The 21,394-nt window shown below is 39.2% G+C and overlaps 1 protein-coding gene across 2 annotated transcripts in view; it reads right to left on the bottom strand.

The window, feature by feature from the left end:
* Positions 1-20,407, bottom strand: part of CSDE1 (cold shock domain containing E1) — a 39,070-nt gene extending 18,663 nt beyond the window's left edge. Inside the window, exons 1-6 of one of the 2 annotated variants that reach the window (XM_039249076.1) lie at positions 20,314-20,407; positions 10,856-11,239; positions 3,009-3,207; positions 1,688-1,797; positions 1,194-1,286; positions 480-577 (exon numbers count right to left, since the gene is read on the bottom strand). In XM_039249076.1, the coding sequence (XP_039105007.1) occupies positions 480-577; positions 1,194-1,286; positions 1,688-1,797; positions 3,009-3,207 (500 nt within the window). In that variant the 5' untranslated portion in view covers positions 10,856-11,239; positions 20,314-20,407. The remainder of the gene's footprint in view (positions 1-479; positions 578-1,193; positions 1,287-1,687; positions 1,798-3,008; positions 3,208-10,855; positions 11,240-20,313) is intronic. The other variant, XM_039249077.1, reaches the window with a different exon arrangement.
* Between the last annotated feature and the right edge of the window lie 987 nt (positions 20,408-21,394).

Here is a 21,394-nt window from a genome sequence, read left to right as displayed (position 1 = left end):
AGTTTTTGCAAAATCTTCACGGACTTCTACAACAGCTCCTTGAAAGCTCTGGACCAGAAATTATATTCCTGTTTTTGACATCCGTACAGTGCCCATCATAGAACAGACCTTCAAATGCTTAGCTGATGAAAAGCATAAAAGATCACAAAAGGGCACCTGGGTATCTTGGCTGAGCGTCTGACTTCCACTCAGGTCATGATCTCACGGATCATGGGTTTGAGCCCCACATCGGGCTCTGTGCTGACAGCTTGGAGCCTGCTTTAGATTGTGTCTCCCCCTCTCTCTGCCCCTCCCCTGCTCACATTCTCTCTCTCAAAAATAAATGAAACATTAAAAGAAATCATTAAAAGTATCCAGCTCTACAAGTTAGGTTTTCAACGCACTTCAATTTTCTTCTTCTTATGGGGGAGGGAGGAAGGGGAGGACACACACACAAAAGAAACAAAAACTCCCAATTTAGGTGGAAAAAAAGAACTTACTGTTTATTGTTATCAATTACAAAGTTTATTTTATCTCCGGTTTCCAGCTGAACGTTCCCTTCGACATCTTCAGGGGTGTAAGTCAGATAAAATACTTCCTGTGAATTAACAGGTTATTATTACTATATTGGCAGGATGCACAGTCTCTGTCTACTGTGATTTACTTCATTAAATACCTCTTTAACTGGCATGTTAAGCCAAATTTCTTAAAAATACACTATGACAAGTACATGGTTTTATTCATATAAACACACACTTCCCCTCCATGATGCTGATGACTTCTGCGAGTCCACAGCTGAGCAGCAATCCAACTTCAAAAAGCTCACACACGTGGAAGCATTTGCCCAGAGGCTGTAGTTACATTTCAAAAAACCAATTTTTATATAAGGCATTCCAAACAACAAAGATGGAGTTAGTGCTTAAAAAGAACCAGAAAAAAGATCCCCTCCCACACCCCCCAAAATTCGAGTAAAAGGAAAATTTTACCTCGATGTTCTAACTAAGGTCACCCTTGGGCAAGCTAAGACACTTGGAAGTCCTAAGGATTTTTTCCTTTTAAAGTTTTTGATTATGCTGCACTCGAAGCCTCTTAGAAACCAAATTTAAAACTGAATTTATCAACTGCAGCTTACGTTTTCTATGTTGAATTTTAAAGTACGCTTATAGATCACATGGTGGATCAGGCAAAGGTTTAAGAAAAATACACAAGTTTACCCCATTACGTTCGTAGCATACACTCCCTGTTGGACTCTGACCCGGGGCAGCTGGAGATTTACTCTCTAAGTTGTGAGGAACAGCGCACACAACCTACCAGTCAAAAAAAAAAAAATTTCCATTGCTAATCATTTCAGGAGCAGCACTGTGCAATATTAACTGAATTTTAATATCCTCTATACTATACACAGGGATGCATTTTAATATGATCCACAAGAGGATGCCATGCTGCCAAGTTTCAAACTGACAGTACATAAACTGACTGTAAGTGCAGTCGTAGGGTTATATGTAAAAACCCAAATTGAGTCTTGACCGTATTTTATTTCAGGTCAAGAAATGCCAGTGCTTCTGTTAGAATTTTAAGATAGTAATCTTTATTATGCTATAGCTTTCTTGCGTGCAAACTGAGGAGGTGGGGAGAATCTTCCTTTTCTAATGTGAAAGATATGCAAATGCAGGGCCCTAAGAAAACACAAATCATCAAAGCCACTAACTTGTCCATTCATTCGTTCTTCAGGGAGGATTTCTGGTTTTATCTTCACCAGTTTAACAGCAATGGGTTTCCCAGTCCGCCGGTCAGATGATACTTCGAATTCAACATCATCTGAAATAAAGTGTAAGTATTGTATATGTTGGACAAATTTTGGCAAACTGGTCCCTCACTTTCAAGCCAAACTTAACGTAGCATTTGAGAGGCTTTAGACCAGTGATTTCTCAAAGTGTGGTTGGTTCCTGGACCAGCAGCAGCAGCGCATCACCTGGCAGCTCAGCACAAACACAAAGTCCTGCCCCCCTCCAGACCTGTTCAAAGACAAACTCTGGGCACCAGGTACAGGAGTCGCTGTTTTGACAAGCCTTCCAGGTAATTCTGATACTACTAACGCTTCAGAGCCACTGCTTTATTCTAAGACAGAAATACCTTAGTCCTAGTTTTCACGGCATTTAACAAATACTGAAAATGAGGCAATGTAAAGACTATGACCTTTGGCAAGTTTTTCCTTTTTTCTCTGTACCTGTTTCCTCATCTGTAAAGTAAGGATTAACCAAAATAATGTGCTTGTGGGGGTTAGAGTATTTGGTATGCCAAATACTCATGTTAATTACTGTTCTGACTTTCCCCCCAAAGATACTTGAAAAAACACACTGAGGGGGTGCCTGGGTGGCTCAGTCAAGTGTCCGACTTCGGCTCAGGTCATGCTCTCCTGTTTTTGAGTTCAAGCCCTGCATCAGGCTCTCTTGCTGTAAGCACAGAGCCCACTTCAGATCCTGTCCTCTGCTCATGCTCGCTTGCTCTCTCTCAAAAATAAAAATACTACAAACACTGTAATAAAGCCTTTAAAAATACACACACACCCCTTGAGACCTTGTAACTTCAGTCTTCTAAGAAGCCGTATATTTTCACATATGGTGTTAGCCAAGATGAACAGTTCAAATGATGGCAGTGTAGGAGTTATTTTTTTCAGGTACTTTTCCAAAAGTACTTAATACAGCTGCCAAAACTACCATTAAAAAAGTTTAATATTTTCACTGGCTTAAAACCTAATATGCAGCTGAAGTCATTATAATGAGGAAAAACAATTATATCTTCCAAGTACCTATTTAAAAAATATTCAAAGATCTCTTTAAGTCAATTAGTCTTTTATCCCTCAAAAAGACAACACCACAAGAGAAATCAGAATTCTGTTAGTTTACAGAGATATAGTTCAGTAATTGGGACAATTAAAAGGCCAAACGTAGAACACTGTCATGAGCAAGGTGAAATGCAAGAGAAATCTGTGATTCGTTTTTTAAAAAGAAAAATCAATGACAGATTACCTCCTACTTTTAAGTCCTGCAGGTTGCCATTATACTGTGAACAGTGGAAGAAAAGTCTAGCTTGACGTTCTGAACACTGAATAAATCCGTAAGAGGTTAGCAGTTTTTCAATAACCCCAGTTTCACGCAGTGCTGCTGAAGTACCATTGGGGTACCCATTGTGTCCATTGTTATGGAGAAGGTTTGGATCAAAGCTCATCTGTTTTAAGAAGAAAAAGAACTTAATATATTCAGATCTGTACATTAATTCCAAAGCATACTAAGTCTGATTAACAAATCACTAAAATTTTAATATAAAGCAAAGAAAATAAAGATAAACTAGGTAAAGGGATGTTTATGGGCTTTTACTACTGAAATATTAATTTAGCTATTAAAATATTTCAGAGGAACAGCCTCAATTGATGGTAGAATTTTCACTTACCAGACAAATAAGATTTCTGGAGTTTAGTGATAAGGTAAAGCAACTACGGAAGTATAAGCTGCCTTTATGTTAACTTTAAATTACTACTAAAACAATAATTTCAGAACAAAGGTAACTTTGTTATATTCAAGGGATGTCAACCCACACTACCAAAACACTTCTTTAAGAAATAGTACTAACACCTACTTTGAAACTTAAAAAGAAATCAACACTATTCGGTAAGCCATGCATCCAAAGGCAATTATTTCAATTAGTAGAGATGAAAACAAAAGAAACTTTGTATGCAATACTTATTTCAAACTAGAAAACATTAGAGTAATGCAATACTTAGATTCTTCAGTGAAAGATAACCCAAAACAGTGTTAGAAAACAGGATTTTTCTAAGACAGAAGTCCAAGACAAGAAAAACTGTTCATATCTAAAATTTTTTTAATCATTTCACAGGTATATTTAAAGAAGTCTTTTCACCCATTTCAGACGCTGATGAAATGTCTAAATACTGTCATGTGCTTCTAAGATTGGGTAAAGCAAAAGAAAACATTCTTTACTGAAAAGAACTATTTAAATACAATGCAATGCAACCTGTTAGATCATCAAATACTGTAGATCACACTGGAGATTTCACTTTGCCTTATTTGAGTAAAACTATAAAAACAAATTATTAATGTAAGTGACGCATAAAAAAGGACAAAATCCCTAGGAGAGGTTAGGTCTATAACTGATTTACTAAGACCGCAACATATCCACATCTTTACCAGTTTTAGACTCTTTAATTGAAAATTTGACTTAGTAAGAAGCATTTTCATTTAAATGTGATGTTGGGCACTATTAATAAAAATTATTTTTCACTGGGGAAAAAAAGGACTAATACTGTAGACTAAACCCAAGTATGAGTAGTTAAACAGTATAAGGGATGGCCAAACCATGCAACAAAGTCATCAAATCTGTAGGTAATTAAGTTCTAGTTCTTTCATACTAGACATTCTTGTTTGACATGCATGAATAACTCATTTAATTTTTACAAAGCCCATGAGACAGTAAGATTTTCCTCATTTTACTAATGAGGTAACAGACACAGAAAAACTTGCCAGAGTTAAATGGTAGAGGATGTAAACCACGAAGGCCTACCTCTACAATCTGGGCTCTAAGCTAGGGCTTCACCTACCTGGCAATCTGGTTAAAATACAAAATACAGACTATAGTGGGGGCAGGAGTTTGAGATTCTCCACTTCTAACAAGCTCCCAAGGTGATATCAATACTTTAGACTCTTGGACACACTTTAAGTAGCAAGGTCCTAAAGTACTTATCTTTCATGATTCAGGGTGAAGGAAATGCTTAAGAGAAGTTAGAAAGTGAGTTTGCAGGTTACTTCAACCAAAGTGAGTGGCTCTCCTAAGTCATGCTCTTAATACAAAGCAAAGTGAGCTGGGATGATGGTTTTCCTGACTTACAGATCTCTGACAGGTGGGGGTCCTCTTTTGTTTTTTAGTCCCAGATGAGGTAGAAGATGAAGACAAAGGTAAAGAAAGTGAAGGAGGGGCTGCAGGAGGGGGATGAGGATCTGATGATACAGTAAAAACGTTCTCCATCTCAAACAGCTGTGATAACATAGCACAATGTTTATAACTATGATCAGTAACAATTTAACACACACTTGTCAACTTGTACACCTTTACAGATTTACTATTAAGTTACTTCAGCAAAACAGAATTCACGGAATCAGATTTCTATTGACAAAAGAAATTATAGCGTTAACATTAAAAGGTCAAGCTGAAATGTATTTTTTAAAGCCTTTTCACAATCCCTAATCCACATTTATGATTTTTTAAATGCCATAAGGATTCACCGGTGGTTGCTACAATGACACAATTCAGCACGATTTGTTCTCAAGGTCTCACAACATGGAATCCAATATTTTCAATTATTTGTCTCTACAGTACACACGATAATCCAATAGGATGTGGGAAGAAAATATTGCAACTATATATTTATCTTGCCCAGAGATAAAACTCAGCCTTAGGTCTTCTGAGGGAAGGGTGAAAATCTCCACTCGAGGCTGACAGTGAAGCTCTGGTTCATTTGCTTTCAGCATATTACAATTTATATTTGCCCAGTTAAGTGGGCATACAAATGTAGCTGTCCAGTTTAAACAGCCCTCGCAAAAAGACAAATGATTGAAAAAGATTGTTGCAGAAGAACCGAGATAGAAAAAGATGTTTATAAAGCAAGCGCATGCAAAGGGCCCTGACACTTCTAATCCTAGCACTCGTTCTTTAATGACGTAAAATGACCATCTAATGTAAGATCTGGTAAATCTGCCAAATGTTAATATCAAGACTATGATACTTATTCTAGTAGCAATAAAACACACTGCACATATACTGTCCCTCTGATATTAACTCATGATGGTATAAATATTTTAAATACTTACAAGCTAAGCATTTAGACATAATATGTTTAGTGAGAGTGGAAAGTTTCTGTACTGTTAACAGGCAAACTATTTTTATGGTATTGTTTACTTTACCTTTTGTTTTTAAGTAGGCTCCAAGCCCAATGTGGGGCTTGAACTCATGATTCAAAGATTAAGAGTCACATGCTCTACTGAATGAGTCAGCCAGGTACCCCAAGATAGAAGACAGATTTTTTTTTTCTTCTTTCAAGGTTTTTATTCATTTAAGTAATCTCTACACCCAACGTGGGGCTCAAACTTATGACGCTGAGATTAAGAGTTGCCAGCTCTTCCAACTGAGCTAGCCAGGCACCCTTTTCATCTTTATCTTCCTATTTGTAGGACTGTGTTTTACAACACAAATGCAGTAGTATAATCATATGATTTTTAAATATCTACACATGTACACAATGACTGTACACGCTTTTACTAATAACGTGATCAAACTAATTTGAAGATCATATTCTAGATCCAAGACATGTCTTGGATCATGGCTTTCAGGCACTGCTATTTGGACTATAGTTCTTATTACAGGTAAGAACACAATACTGTGATTTGTAACAAACAGGCCACGAAGTCCCAAGAACCACATTCTCAAGTCTCCAGTCCTCTCATATATTCCTGCAGGTACGAGGTCAGACTTGTTTTTCTAAGAGAAAATGAAAACAGAATTACAAGGAATCAGAGCTATCCTTTCCAAGATTAAATTGCTCCCCAGCAAAATTTCTGGAACTTGGGCTGTATTGCTCTTTAGTCTCATCTCACCTGGAAATGAGTATCAAAGCAGAATTGAAAAAGGGCCTTTCCTTTCTCCTAGCATCTTTCCTGACTGAAGTTTCTTTCTCTAGCCTTTATCCATTTTGGGGGCCTCATCTTTCTTTTAGGAAAAACATGGCACTGGAGCAACTTTAGATAAAATAGTATTTTAACACCCTTCTCTTCAAAGAGTTCCTTACAATTCAGGCTAAACCACATTTCTATGGTACCGTAAAATTTTCTTAACCAGCACCACTAAAACTTTAAAGAAGTGCCATTAAACAAAATGAAAGTTCATTACACACACACACACACACACAAACACTAATTACATAAAAGTGTAAGTCCAACAGAAAAAATAGCTCAACAACAGATGCTTCTTCATAAAAAATTAAGATAAAGACACAACAAAAAAAGGGGGAGGAGGGGTAGAAGGAAACGACCAGAGTGTAAATGTTATTTGGCTTTTCTTAAACAGGGAGGAAAAAAATTTAGTTGTTCACTTTAAAGCATCCAAAAATATAATCAAGGTAGACCTAGTTAAATGCCCTAACAAATATTAAATACAAACATGCATGTTAATAAAATTTTTGGAAGAAAGACTTTCTAGATTTGAAACAGGACAAGCTTTTATACTCAAACCTAAGGAAAGCAAATGCAAATATAAAGGTATCAGCGTATTATTAAGGAAATGTAAGCAAATCAATAAGAATTAAAGTATAATTGTCACTCCTTTCCCACATTTTGCTTTCTGCTATTTGTCACCCATCTCCCCACCCCTAACGGCAGTCTAGAAGAACGTGATTCTCCTCCTGACATATCGTCAGGTCAACAGTAGCCTCACACTACACCACAAAGCACAGGTCATTACTCACTCTGTCTCATCATGCATGTAGGCATGTTATCATTTCTCACATCATTACCATAAAGGCAAGTACAGTACGGTATTTTGAAAGACACATTCACGTAACTTTATTGCAGCATACTCTTACAGTTGTTCTAACTACTAGTAATATCTTATTGCACCTAACTTATAAATTAAACTTCATCACAGATATGAATAGAAAAAAACAGGTCTATACAGGGTTCAGTACTGTGGTTTCACACTGAGCTACCCAGCTGAGGGTCGTGAAACCTATCCCCTGTGGATAAGATTATAAACTCCATGAGGGCAAGGACTTCTTGTTCAAAGCTCAATTCCTACAGTATAGACAAACAGTTGTTGGCACGATTAGGCACTCATTTGTCAAATTCTGAAAGCATTTAGAAAAATAAATTAGTCTTAAAGACCATTCATTAAACACTACACATAAAACACAAGAAAAACTTCAATTTAGACAATCAAAATTTTGATAAAGCAAACTATTCACTTATCAAACTACCAAAGATAAAAGATTTAAAAATAGTGAGAAAGTAGGCTAAGAACATGCTCAAATACTCTTATAGTGGTAAAATGGAGCAATCTTTCTGAAATGCAGTTTAGCAACATGATTCAAAATGTGGATTTGTTCTCCTTCGTAATTTCAATGCAGGAAACCTGCAACCTGAAATGTGTGAATGACACTTTATGCACAAATGTGTTCACAAATGTGTTTAATAACCAATGTCTGGAAAGAATCTAGTCTGACATTGGTACAAGAGTCACAATGTGTAGAAATGCTATGCAGTCTTTAGCAAGAATTGACAAATATGCTGAGGCTATAACAATGACGAGAGATTATCTATATGATTTCAAATGTATTTAAAAAAAGACAGACCAGGGGCGCCTGGGTGGCTTAGTCGGTTAAGCGTCCGACTTTCGCTTAGGTCATGATCTCGCAGTTCGTGGGTTCAAGCCCCGCATCAGGCTCTGTGCTGACTGCCAGCTCAGAGCCTGGAACCTGCTTCAGTCTGTGACTCCCTCTCTCTCTGACCCTCCCCTGCTCACGCTGTCTCTCTCTCTCTCTCCTAGAAATAAACATTAAAAAAAAAAAAAAAGAAAGAAAGACCAGGAAAGTCTAATCTAATGCTCACAGAAATCTCAAGAGAACACTTGGAAGATGTCTTAAATAGTAAATGGGGACAGAATACAGTACTGACGCTATGGCCCCATATTATTATTTTTTGCAATGGTTCCACACCCAACGTAAAGCTTAAACACACCAATCTGACGGCAAGAGCTTGCAGGCTTTACTGACTGAACCAGCCAGGACCCTTCATCCCTCCATGGCCCACATTCGTTTCATTTATTTTTTTAAAGTAAGCTCCATGCCCAGCTTTGAGCCCAAAGTGGGGCCTGAACTTAGGACCCTGAAATCAAGAGTTGGACACTTAACCAACTGAGCTATCCAGGCATCCCCATGGCCCACATTCTAAACCACTGCCTTATACATTAAAGAATTTTAGTCCCTACATTAATACTGTTCTAGGCTGTGCTCATATAGAGAGCCCAAAGGATAAAAATCTCCAAATTTTCTACTCTCTTCTACGGACTTATTTTTAAAATTGCAAAATCATTAACGTTAACCCCCTCTACCCCCTTTACAAAAGAAGAATTGGAGGGGCTCCTGGAAGGCTCAGTCAGTTAAGCATCAGACTCTTGATTTTGGCCCAGGTCACAATCCCCACATCTGGCTCCCAGCTGAGCACGGAACCTGCTTGAGATTCTCTCCCTCCCTCTTTTTCGTGCATGTGTTTTCTCTCTCAAAATAAACACTAAAAACGAAAGAAAAAAAAAGCTCATGTTGGGGTGCCTGGGTGGCTCAGTGGGTGAAGCATTTGACTCTTGATCACGGGTTCTCACCAAGAGTTTGAGCCCCATGCTGGGGTAGAGTTTACTTAAAATAAACTGCAGATTAAAGGCCCAAGTGCTTCTGGAAATGGTGATGAAGCTTTTATAAGACAACAACCTAGGAATGACCCAATATTCTCATTCCTCCTTCTATTTGACTACAACAGCATTTTGAAAAAGGTTTATCAACCGAATTCTCCTTGAAATGATCTTCCTTGGTGTTCCCTCCTGGCTACCTCTGTATCTTTGAATATTCTCTTCTTTGGCACTTCATTTATTGCTCATAAAGCGAGGACTCCTTTTTGAATACCAAGCCTCTATTTCTACCCAGTTTAGGAAGCCGATTAAGAAGGAAAATTGCCTTTCATAACCCTCCTTCACCAAATAACCACTGTTTAACATTTCATGCTAGCATATTTCTTCAACTTGAGATTACTCCCTACTGCATGCATTAGAGTTCCACAACATATTCTGCTTTCAACAAGTCCCTAGTCCTATGAACAACAAAGGTTTCGCGCTTCAATAACTGGGTGGATGAGGTCACTGCCTCCAGCCTCATCTTCACATTCAATTGGTTTTCAAGTCCTATCACATCTACCACTAAAAACACCTACTGTCGCTTTACCTGCCTATACCCTAGCTTTTATCTTCCTTCTATTCCATCCATTGCTGTGAACAGGTTCTCCGCCCTTCAGTCTCTTAAAAGTTGTTCCCCTTGTTTTTAAAGATATACTTCTGAATATATAATTGAAAATCTGAAGCAATAAATCTATCTCAGCTTTGAAATAAGGAAAAAAAACCATTAAGCCCTTGCTTACAAATATAAACATCTTAAGACTTTTCTATACAGCAAAGTCAAATACACTGGGACCTTCAGAGCCTGCCTCCAGTAAGCCTTCCTAATTACTCTCTCTACCCACAAAACTGTCATCTCCTACTTTGTTCCTAATGGACTGACCACTCACTACACACTCTATGCTTTCAGATCTCCCTGAATCTGCTCATTCTGTTGCCTCTACGAAGATTCTTCTCCCTCTTGAAGCATTACTCACCTTCAAATGTCCCTTCTCTCTAGGCTTTCTTTACCCCTTTATAGAGATCTCTGAACATAGACTGCAAAGGCCATCTGTAACTGAAGCCCTAACTTTTAAATACTACAACGGGAGTTTTCCTTCCTAAGAGACCAATACATTAAGAGAGATCCACATGTATTAACGAATGTAATCTTGTATGAAAACTCCCATGGTTCAGCCATCAATATTGTCCCTGTCTAATAAGAGACAATAAATAATCTAGTGTTGACATTTTCAGACTAAATGGTTGAGAATATAAATGGTTTCCAGAATACCTTTAGGAAAGAACGCATTAAAAAGATTTTATATTTGACCAAAAAACTAGGAAATCCGAAATTACAAATGGATTGTTGCCAAAAAGAAACTACCAACCTTACCTCGCAGTGATAATCAAATATTGCACTTTCAGTAGTATTTGCTGATTCTTTTTCAGCACACGTTTCAAAGGATGAAAGTTGCTAGTATCAAAAAAAAGAGCGAGAGAAAATGATCTATCAAGCTAATAAAGAATACAACTGCTGCTGCACCGGGCAATCTCACAGTACAGCACTGAAGAAAACAAAGACTACTAGCAGCGTCGGGAAGTGCTCTTTCAAAGCTGTTGAGTAGGCACAAACTTCTTGTTTCAGATCAAGTGTTGTGTCTTCAACTTAAGTGTACTCTTCTTTGGTCTTGTTGGTTGTTTCGAGGTTTGTTCCTTGCCTGATCTGAACTTGAAGCAGCAGTTTCAGGTGGTAAAGTCTGTTCTGTTACACTTCATACTAGAGATAAAAAACAAAACAAAAACAAAAAACAAATAAAGGAAGACACTAAGTATAACTTACATAAAGGAACCAAGACAGAGGGTAGGTGGAGGGACAAGCTCATTTCATAAAGTTACAATCACCGGGTAAACAAGGGTTCCAAGAAACCTGAAAGTACACTCACGTGATGCTATTTGAGCAATTCTCTTCAGGTGCTAATGGATACCTCTTTCAGTGTCATACTCTCAAAATGGGAATTTCACAGTGCTTATTGACACTCCCACACCCTAAGTTCTAAGTTTAATATTCTGTTTAATACAAATGTTTTATAAGCATCTAGTACTTCGGTAGGTATTGTGGAAAATAAACAAGTTCCCACCATCAGGTAATTAACACTCTTGGAGAGAAGAGTTATACATGGAGAAAAACCAGAATATAGGACCAAATGCCAAAAATTAATTTGCTCAACCAGTACTGGAGTACTATGTCATATGTATACTAGAGCTATTACTTATTGTTTCTTCATCACCGTTATGTGATGCACAGAAGGCTTTTTTTTATTAGTTTATTTTTGAGACAGAGAGACAGAGAACGAGCAGGGGAGGGTCAGAGAGAGAGGGAGACACAGAATCCAAAACAGGCTCCAGGCCCTGAGCTGTCAGCACAGAGCCTGACACAGGGCTCGAACCCACAAACCGTAAGATGTGACCTGAGCCGAAGTTGGATGCTTAACCTACTGAGCCACCCAGGCGCCCAGAGAAGGCTTTTAATACGAAGCTTAAAGCCAAGCTGGGGTATGCCACTAAGTTCCTTTAAAGCAGGGACCATGTATATGATTTTCGATGCCGGACCATCAATGGAGGTTTATTATTACATGAATGACTGTGGCAGCAAGCATGGCTTGTTGTTTCAGAGGAATCGATAATCTAGTCTGGCCAGAACAGAGGGCTGGCTTAAAGTGAAATGGGATATGTGGCGTGACAGGTGTAGTGGAGCCAGATTATGAAGTATTTCAACTTGATATAACAGGAAATAGAAAACCTTAGTTCTTGATAAAAGGATATTAGGTCTTGAAATCCTATGGGAGATAACTTAGTGAAGGAAACAGAAACCTCATTTGAAACCTCATTTGAGCTGTTGCCAGAAATAGAGAAGAAATGTCTATAAAAAAGAAACAATTAAGATGAGAAGAGATGGGAAGTGAAAAGTATTTATAAGTAAAACCACAGAATCATCTTTATAGTAGCCATAAAAAAATGTTTCTTTTGAACTGAAATATTAACTGGTGCTGTTAGCAAAATGATTTATATGGGGAGGGGGAAAAAAGTAGATTTGGTCTTAGATATACTGAGAGGTGAATTGTGTATTTTAAAAACTTCAGAAATAAGAATGACTGACTGTAAAGTGAGAGGTCAGAGCTTGTAAAATAGCTCAGACCAGGAGAGCTTCAGTCCATCCACTGACACTAGTAAAATGCATGAACAAATCATTTCATCTCTCTACATTCCGGTTTTTCACATGCAAAACCAAAACATCAAAAGCTGGTCTGTGGCTTGCTTTTGTTTGTGGCTATACCTTACACTCCCTGACTTTGTATTATTACTTCAAATATCAAATGTTATATACTCTTCTTTTTATTTGGATCATTTTATTTCCCAGACTGGATATTTCTTACAGCAATGGTTCTCAAATCTCTTAGGAAACTTTAAAAAAATACCTATGCTCGTCCTCACTCAAAGAGTAATTTAATTGGCCTATGGCGTGCCTGGGTGGTTCTGTTGGCCAAGCGTCCGACTCCGGAGTTCAGCTCAGGTCATGACCTCAGTTTGTGAGTTCAAGTCCCGAACTGGGCTCTGTGCTGACAATGAAGAGCCTGCTTAGAATTCTCTCTCTCTCAAAAATAAACATTAAAAAACAAAACAAAAAAAACCCATAATTTAATTGACCTAAAGTGGGACTACTTCCATTATGATCTTTCATTCTTCCCTCTCCACCTCCATATCCAGTGTTCCAAGTCTTATCAACATTTCCTTCAAGATATCTTTTGTGACATATTTTGGTATAGGTACCTAACACATTTGCGATCTTCAACACTGCCAGAATGATCTATCTAAAATTCCAATTTCATCTCCTCTCGTTGTTCTATATCTTCAGTAAATTTTTTTAGCATCCTAGATGGGAAGTTTTTTTTTTTTTTTTTAATGTTTTTATTTATATTTGAGAGAGAGACAGAGAACGAGTTGGGGAGGGGCAGAGAGTAGGAGACAGAATCTGAAGCAGGCTCCAGGCTCTGAACTGTCAGTATAGAAGCTGACAAGGGGCTAGAACTCATGAGCTGTGAGATCATGACCTGAGCGGAAGTCAGACACCCAACCGACTGAGTCACTCAGGCACCCCTAGATGGGAAGTTCTTTTTTAATTTTTAAAAATGTTTTATTTATTTCCGAGAGAGAGAGACAGCGCGAGCAGGGGAGGGTCTGAGAGAGAGGGAGACTCAGAATCTGAAACAGGCTCCAGGCTCTGGGCTGGCTGTCAGCACGGACCCCGACCTGGGGCTCAAACCCACGAACTGCGAGATCATGAGCCAAAGCCGGTCGCTTAACCGAATAAGCCACTCAGGCACACCTAGATGGGAAGTTCTTAATTCTGGCTGCACATCCAACCCAACCACCTGGGCAACTTAAAAAAATTAAAAATTAAAAAAAAAAATCAAAGTCTGGATCTTACCTGGAGATTCTAATTTAATTTTACTCGGTTACATCCCAGGAATTGGTAGATGTTATCCCTCCTCTCTCCCTGTGTTTCTGACTTGGAGTCAGTATTTAAGAACTACCATTTTAAGGTGTTCTCTATTCTACCTTTCCATTTTTACCTTCCACTGCTTTCCAGTTCTCCTAGATAGGTGCTTTTTCCTGATCCTTAAACATAACCCTTGTTAGATTCCTAATTCTAGGAAAGTCTAGGGAAGACCCACAAAGATAACATTGCCATCTTCAAAGTGACAAAAAAAGCTTCTTTAACCATTCTAATACAGACTTAAGACCTTAATTCCCACTACGTGAGGCAGTAACTCCAACTGCCAACTTTTTAGTATCAAGTCATTTCTGCACGGTTACTTCATGTTTATGTATCTTGTTCCTCCAATTATGAAACAAGTTTCTTTCTTTTTTTTTTTTGAGTTTATTTTGAGGAGAGCGTATATATGAGCTTAGGGGTATACGGGGGGTAGACAGGGAGAAATAGAATCCCAACTGAAGGCTCAAGCCTACAAACCATAAAATGATGACCTGAGCTGAAATCAAGAGTCAGATGCTTAACCAACTGAGCCCCCCAGGTGCCCCACAAGTTTATTTCTGTATCACAGCCCCCTTCAGCACCTAATCCAGCACTGCCAAACTTAAGCACAGCAGAAACTACCATAGCATAAAAGGTAATTAGCCCATAGCAGGAAAATGACCCTACAATTCAAGTGCAGCAGTTTTACCAACTTCTACTTACAAACCCCAAGACCTCAAAAGTTCAATCAGATGAAAGAGGCAAAAATTTCTTTTTGGTAATTTTTATTTAAATTCTAGTTAGTTAACATATACTATAATATTGAGTTTTAGAAGTAGAATTTAGTAATTCATCACTTACATATAACACCTAGTGCTCAACACAAGTGCTCTCCTTAATATCCATTCCCCGCCCACCTTTCCTCCATCAACCCTGTTTACTGTCTATAGTTAAGTCTCTTATGATTTGCTTCCCTTTTTCCCGCTTTCCCCTATGTGCATCTGTTTCGTTTCTTAAATTTCACAAGTGAAATCATACAATATTTGTTTTTTTCTGAAACTTATCTTGAAAATTTTGGATTAACCCAGTTCTAGGGTGGTGTATTATGTTAAGAACTGTCCAGTTTGTCACTTAGTAACACAGAAATGAGACTCCCAGAATCTAAACTCTGGAGCATTGCAGAATCAATGTTGGGGCACTAATGAAGCCTATTAGGATCTATTAAAGCTCAAACAAACTCACCAACTATCAAGAATAACTGAAAGTGCGGGGCGCCTGGGTGGCGTCCGACTTCAGCTCAGGTCATGATCTCACAGCTCGTGGGTTCAAGCCCCACGTCAGGCTCTGTGCTGACAGCTAACTCAGAGCCTGGAGCCTGTCTTCAGATTCTGTGACTGCCTCTCTCTCTGATCCTCCCCTTCTCACCCTGTCTCTCTCAAAAATAAATAAAACATTAAAAAAAAAAAAGAATAACTGAAAGCGGCTTAATTTCACTTCATTTGTATCTTCACAGCTATGAGACTTCATGGTTAACACTTTTCAGTCAAATTAACACTTAATGAAACACTTAAAGAATACCCACTGGGCACTGTAATGAAATTGGCTGTGTACTCACGCCAAGATTATTATCATTCATGGGTGACAACTCTTTTGCCTTAACCCTCTGAACGCAGTGCATTCCCTTCAGTCTCCAGAAGCTGGATACTTAAGTCACATGAAATAAGTACCAACCAAAATACTAAGGAACAGTTTAAATGTTGATCCAACAGCCTCCCTGATTGCTTAGTAACCAATTCCTTTTTCCTTTGTTCTGTATGGAAACAGTATCACCACTAGTTAATTATCAACTATTATGTCATATTGTTTTAGTTGGAAGTTAAAAGCTAATTCCTTTTCTTAAACTGATAATCCAAACACGTATTCCTAGCTCACTGTCTTAAAATTATCAACACCTGTTGTTACTTACAGTCTCTCCCAGTTGGCTGCTTTATCTCAAAAGGCCTAGTAGAAAGCAGGCAAATAATAAGCACTAAATAAATGTTGAACCAATACACTTATATGACCAATACGCCATGTAAAATATATATCACGTAACCCAGCTTCTCATTTTGAGAAATTATTCTCAGAGTTTGTACAGCACTCACCTGGGGGCAATGTTAATGAAAGGCTAGTCTAGAAGTCTTCCCACCTAACCCACTTTGTTCAGAAAGTATTTTTTAAATTAAAAAATATGTCTTTACAGAAACCGCGAGATCATAACCTGACTGAAATCAAGAGCTGGACACTTAACCGACTAAGCTACCCAGGTGCCCAGAAAGTAACTTTTTTTTTTTTGGAGAAGCCCAACGATCCAATTAGGCAGCATGAAAAGGTTCTCTATTGTTGCTTTGTATAAATAATAATCTTACCAGAACTTTATAGTTCATATTTCTAGATGCTTTAACTCAAGTTTAAGTGTCCTATTTTGCTATTACCTGTATAACTGAAGTGCTTAACAGATTTTAATTCACTTTTACTTTAAAATCTGATAAAGTTTAGACAATTAACCAATTTAAGCCATCAACATGTAAGGCAGGAATTAAAGAAAATCAAATCGCTGCAACTATATTTTTGTAGATGTTCAGTAAGAACCACCACGCTGGGTTGTCAGTTACCTGACGAGCTACTAAGACATTGAAAGTTATACTTCCATCTAGGACTTCACCACTTTTACAGCCCAACAGTACTGTGAAACAGGACAAATGCCAATGTAGGAAGAGGCTAAATGCCCCAAACACAAAATCAGAAATATAGGACAAAACCATGTATGTAATTTAAAATCTTCCGATAATCATATTAAAGTTGAGAGAAAAAGGTGAAACTAATTTTAATTAGGTCTATTTAACCAAATATACCTAACATGTTATTTTCCATATGTAATCATTCTAAAAAGTTTTCTTTGAAATCCAATGTTTATTTTACAATTATAGCACATTTCAGTTCAGAATTGTGTACAGCTTAAGTGCCACACATGGCCACCAAACTGGTCACAGTAGGTACAGACTCATGAGGGAAAAAGGTACTGGCAAGCTCAATACATGGTAAACAAAAGGCTCTTTGGCAAAGATTTTCACAGATCAAAGGAGGCCGTATCCAGCAAACCTGGCCATAGCAGGAGCATGTATATACCGCATTTGAGAAGCAAAAGTGCAAATAACCAGCTGGCTACTTACTAGCTATAGCTACAAACCAATGGATGGCCAACATGTCAACTGTGAAGAAACTTGCTAATCAATTTATTTTCAACTACACACTGTTTTACCTCAGCATTAAAGGACATATTACATATAAAAATGCTCCAAAAATAAAAGTGCCATTCACTATTTCCAAACAGAATACTGCCTAGAACGTCATACTCCAGTTTAATACCCTTAATGAAAAATACATTTTACAATTCCTCAGACTTGGCAGTATGAACTGGAAAAAAAAAAAAAAAAGCAGCTCTGTATTGTTTTTAACTAGGTACTCCTACATAGAAGTGGAACCATTCCAGTATCGAGACAAAGGAATTTTTAAAATCCTGACTTGGCAAAAAGAATTTAACATCAAGAAATGATGGAATTCAAGAAAACAAGTCACTCCTACCAAAGCAGTTTTACTCCTGGGGACATTCTAGCTATTAAGTCCTAAGAAAGTTATAATTTTTGTCGCTATAATTCTCTATTATGAAAAATCCTCCAAGTTTTACAGTCTCCATAAGACACTGTGAGTCAAGGATCTCAAAGTAGGTTCCCTTTCGTTTTTTGAAAAGACAAAGCTAAGAAGGCACAGCAATTCTTTATTTAACAAAACCAAGATTTTTATTCTATTTTGTAATACAGTCCTACAGTTCAGCTCCTTAAAAATCTGTCCAAACAGCATTTCTATGTTTCATCTACCTTGCCAAAAGTATGATCCTCACAACAGTGTAAATAAAGTTAAGATCTCTGAACCATACACTTAAAAAAAGCGGTGGGGGTGTTAAAACTATAAACTTTATGTTATGTATACTTTTCACAATTTAAAAGAAAAAACATTTTTTATTAATTTTTTTTTTTTTTACTTATTTTTGAGAGACAGAAACAGAGCGCGAGTGGAGGAGGGGCAGAGAGAGGAAGACACAGAATCCGAAGCGGCTCCAAGCTGTCAGCACAGAGCCCTACGCGGGCCTATACCCACGAACCTCGAGATCATGACCTGAACTGAAGGCAGATACATAACCGACTGAGCCACCTGGGTGCCCTAAAAAATGTATTTTTTATATGTTGGACGGCCCTGCACAGTGTGTCTTGAGATGGATAGAGGGGAAAACAGGAGTGGAATAAAGCAAGACTATATGTCAGCTTTCATGCTCTCTTTTTTCAATTTGCAGGAATTTACCAGAATTTTCAACCACTCTCTAAAGGTCAGACTTGTTAAGTCAGAACTTATTTACAAAAAAAGAAAACCTATCTTCTGCGCCTCAAATACTTTACTTTTCAACTCAGCTGCTATAAATACTCATCTCAATGGTAAACATCCAGAGCAGCTGCAAAATCACTCAAACCACTACCATCTCTTTTACTTCGGGCCTAAGGCTAAAAGGAAACAAAAAAACCCAAGGTTGAATATTTATCCACATTTTATGACCCGTATATATATATACCCATTCAGGCATATAAACCCTCAACTTAACCCACACCAAGAATACAAATTATTCGTTAGTACATAAAAAGCACCAAGGTATTATACTGCCCCTCCATGTAGTATTGAAAATGCCTATCTTCCAGAAACTCAAAATGAAAATTACTCAGCATTTTGATATAGAATAACTTATGAGCTATAATTTGCTACCTACATTTTATAGGCCGGTAGCTCTGGTCAAGAGCTGCCAGTTCGTATCCTGATAAAAAACTCGTCTCTCTCAAAAGAAATCTTACTACAGTATCTTTGGACGTCCTCTCTCGCCCTCCACCCGTCTCCAACTCTATTTAGAAGACCACATTCTTTCACTCATTTTAGGTGCAAAACAATTACACCTACAACAATGTTCAGATTTTTGTGTTTGTAGATTGAAGGCGGTTTTTAGGGAGTGTTCCCTGCCTCACTTTTGAGTCAAGCAAGAGCAGAGCCACCTGGGGTTTCTAAAGCAAAACCTGAAAGCAAAAGAACCATGGCACTAAAATTTCATACTGCTTTTTTTTGTTGGTTGGCTTAAGATTTGATTTTTAAGTAATCTCGACACCCACGGTGGGGGGTTAAACTCACGACCCCGAGACCAAGAGTCTGCACGTTCTATCACCTCAAGCAGCCAGACGCCCCAAATTTCCTACTAATAAAATATCGATCGCATGGTTAAAATCCTCAAGGGTCTCCTGCCAGGGTTCTAAAAAACTCACTCCACAGAGAATGACGAAGCCAAGTCGTCCACTGCTCAACGTGGGCCAGGCTCTTGCACCGTAAGAGCCAGAGATGGTGCTAAGGACGACTCGGAAGAGCTCTAACAGAGAACGCCGTGACCCCAGGACGAAGGAATGAGAGCCACGTGCCTAAGACTAGGGGCTGGTTCCCTTTCTCAAGAAGCTGAAAGGGATGCCAAGAAGGGAAGGTTGAGTCTTCAGAATCAAGGGAGACAGCTCTAGGTGAGTGGAAGTAAAGATGACACTTCGGCTACGCGGTGTCAGACGTGGCCGGGGCAAAGGGTGTCTCTAAGCATTTAGACGGAGCGGGGTCTCAGTCCATACACAAAGGAGGCGCCACTACCGCACTGCGCTCTGGTACTCGTAGTCAGATCCCCAAGCAGGTGACTGCCAGTAAACTACAGGGTCCGGAGTCAAAGGAGGCCCCTGTGCCTCCGGCTCTTCCAGCCTCACACAAAGGACCGCGCCACCACCCCCTCGCCCCGCCCGCCGGGACTTGTAGTTCCCGTTTCCCCCGCTAAGCCGCAGAGGAGGAAGTGGCCAGACTACAATTCCCAACAGCCTCCGCGCCCGAGCCCCGCACCCCTGCCTCCATCTTGGCTGCGGTCGGAGCCTCCATTTTCGCTCCCTGCCCCCACTTTAGTCACCACCACCGACACCACGCACGGCTGCCTGGCCTCGACTCTTCGTTTCGGCTCTGCGGCCTGATGTGAGGCTTAGACGGTTAAACGGGGGACAGGTGGAAAAGCCGGGGTAGAGACTCACGGCGAGATCTTCCCTGCCCGGAGCTCTAGAAGTGCCCACCTTGACTCAGAAGTCTCTCCTGTTAGTCTTGGTCTTCTCACCCGCACCTAGCCTGGCTTCTTGCTACCCCCAATTAAACCCTAAGGTCGTACTCACCCCAACAGCTCAGCGCCCCCTCTCCAGCGCCGCCATAAGCAGCACGGCCCGGTACGTAGGAATAAATCTCGCTTCTCTCGCGAGAGTTGCGGGCTCTGAGCGCGTGCACGGGAAGCGAGGGGGAGCGTACTTCTAATACGCTTGCGCAGGAGGGCCGAGTGACGCCAACTAGTGCGCTGCGCTTAACCACAACCAAGATGGTGCCTATGTTCCCCTACGTTCCCTCCTCCTTGAGGTTCGGGAAGCAATCTCCGTGTTTACCGACTCAGTTGGGACGCATGGGGCGGGGTGGCGGGTAACTTTCGGCGTCTCTGATCTTTGCAAACCTGAATATCCTTTAAGCAGCGAGACCAGGGTAAACTTTGAGGGCGAACCATCTGGAGGGCATATCCAGGAATGTCATATAAAGGATTCCTCTTTTCTCGGAGATAATTCGGAAGCCCCAAACTCCAGTTTCTCCTCACAGTGCAAGGCTTTTTGTTTGTTTGTTTTTTCCTCTTGTCTGGTATAATACACTAGAATTTTCATTAGTATAGAGCAGGTATTTCGTAAGGTGGTTTGGAAGTTTTACGTGAGACCTTTGTCTCCCGTAAACTATATTGCTTGCAACAGACGGGAGTGGACAAGGCAGCGTAATCATTAAAAAACAAACAAAAAGCACCCCAAAACTCCTTCAACTGACCTTTGTAGTGACCAGAAGATATTCGTATTGTATCTGGTAATCAAAGAGGCTGAATCAGTAACTAAAAGGTTGAAATCAGGACAAATGGATGATTAATCCAACGGGGTAAGGGGAAGGAAGAAAATAGTTCATTGTGGCTACAGAAAAGTTCAAGGAGTTACCCCTTGTCAAACAATAGAGCAGTACCGTCTGGTGAGAGAAATGCTTTCCCAGATTCTTTGGCGCTCTCTCTTGACAGTATTGGATAAACAATGGCTATGTTACGCTCCTGAGAACTCTCCTATCCACTTTATTTTCACTTTCAACATATATTTATTCTGCATCTCCTATGCGTCATGGTTGGGGTGTATACAGTTCTCAAGAAAAATGGTTATAGTTCTGTCCTCGAGGAACTTTCAA

Source organism: Hyaena hyaena, unplaced genomic scaffold (genome assembly GCF_003009895.1).
Source record: "Hyaena hyaena isolate Hyena2069 unplaced genomic scaffold, ASM300989v1 scaffold_330, whole genome shotgun sequence".
NCBI lineage: Eukaryota > Metazoa > Chordata > Mammalia > Carnivora > Hyaenidae > Hyaena > Hyaena hyaena.
Note: the sequence above shows the minus strand (reverse complement) of the source record. Positions and strands in the feature narration are given on the sequence as shown.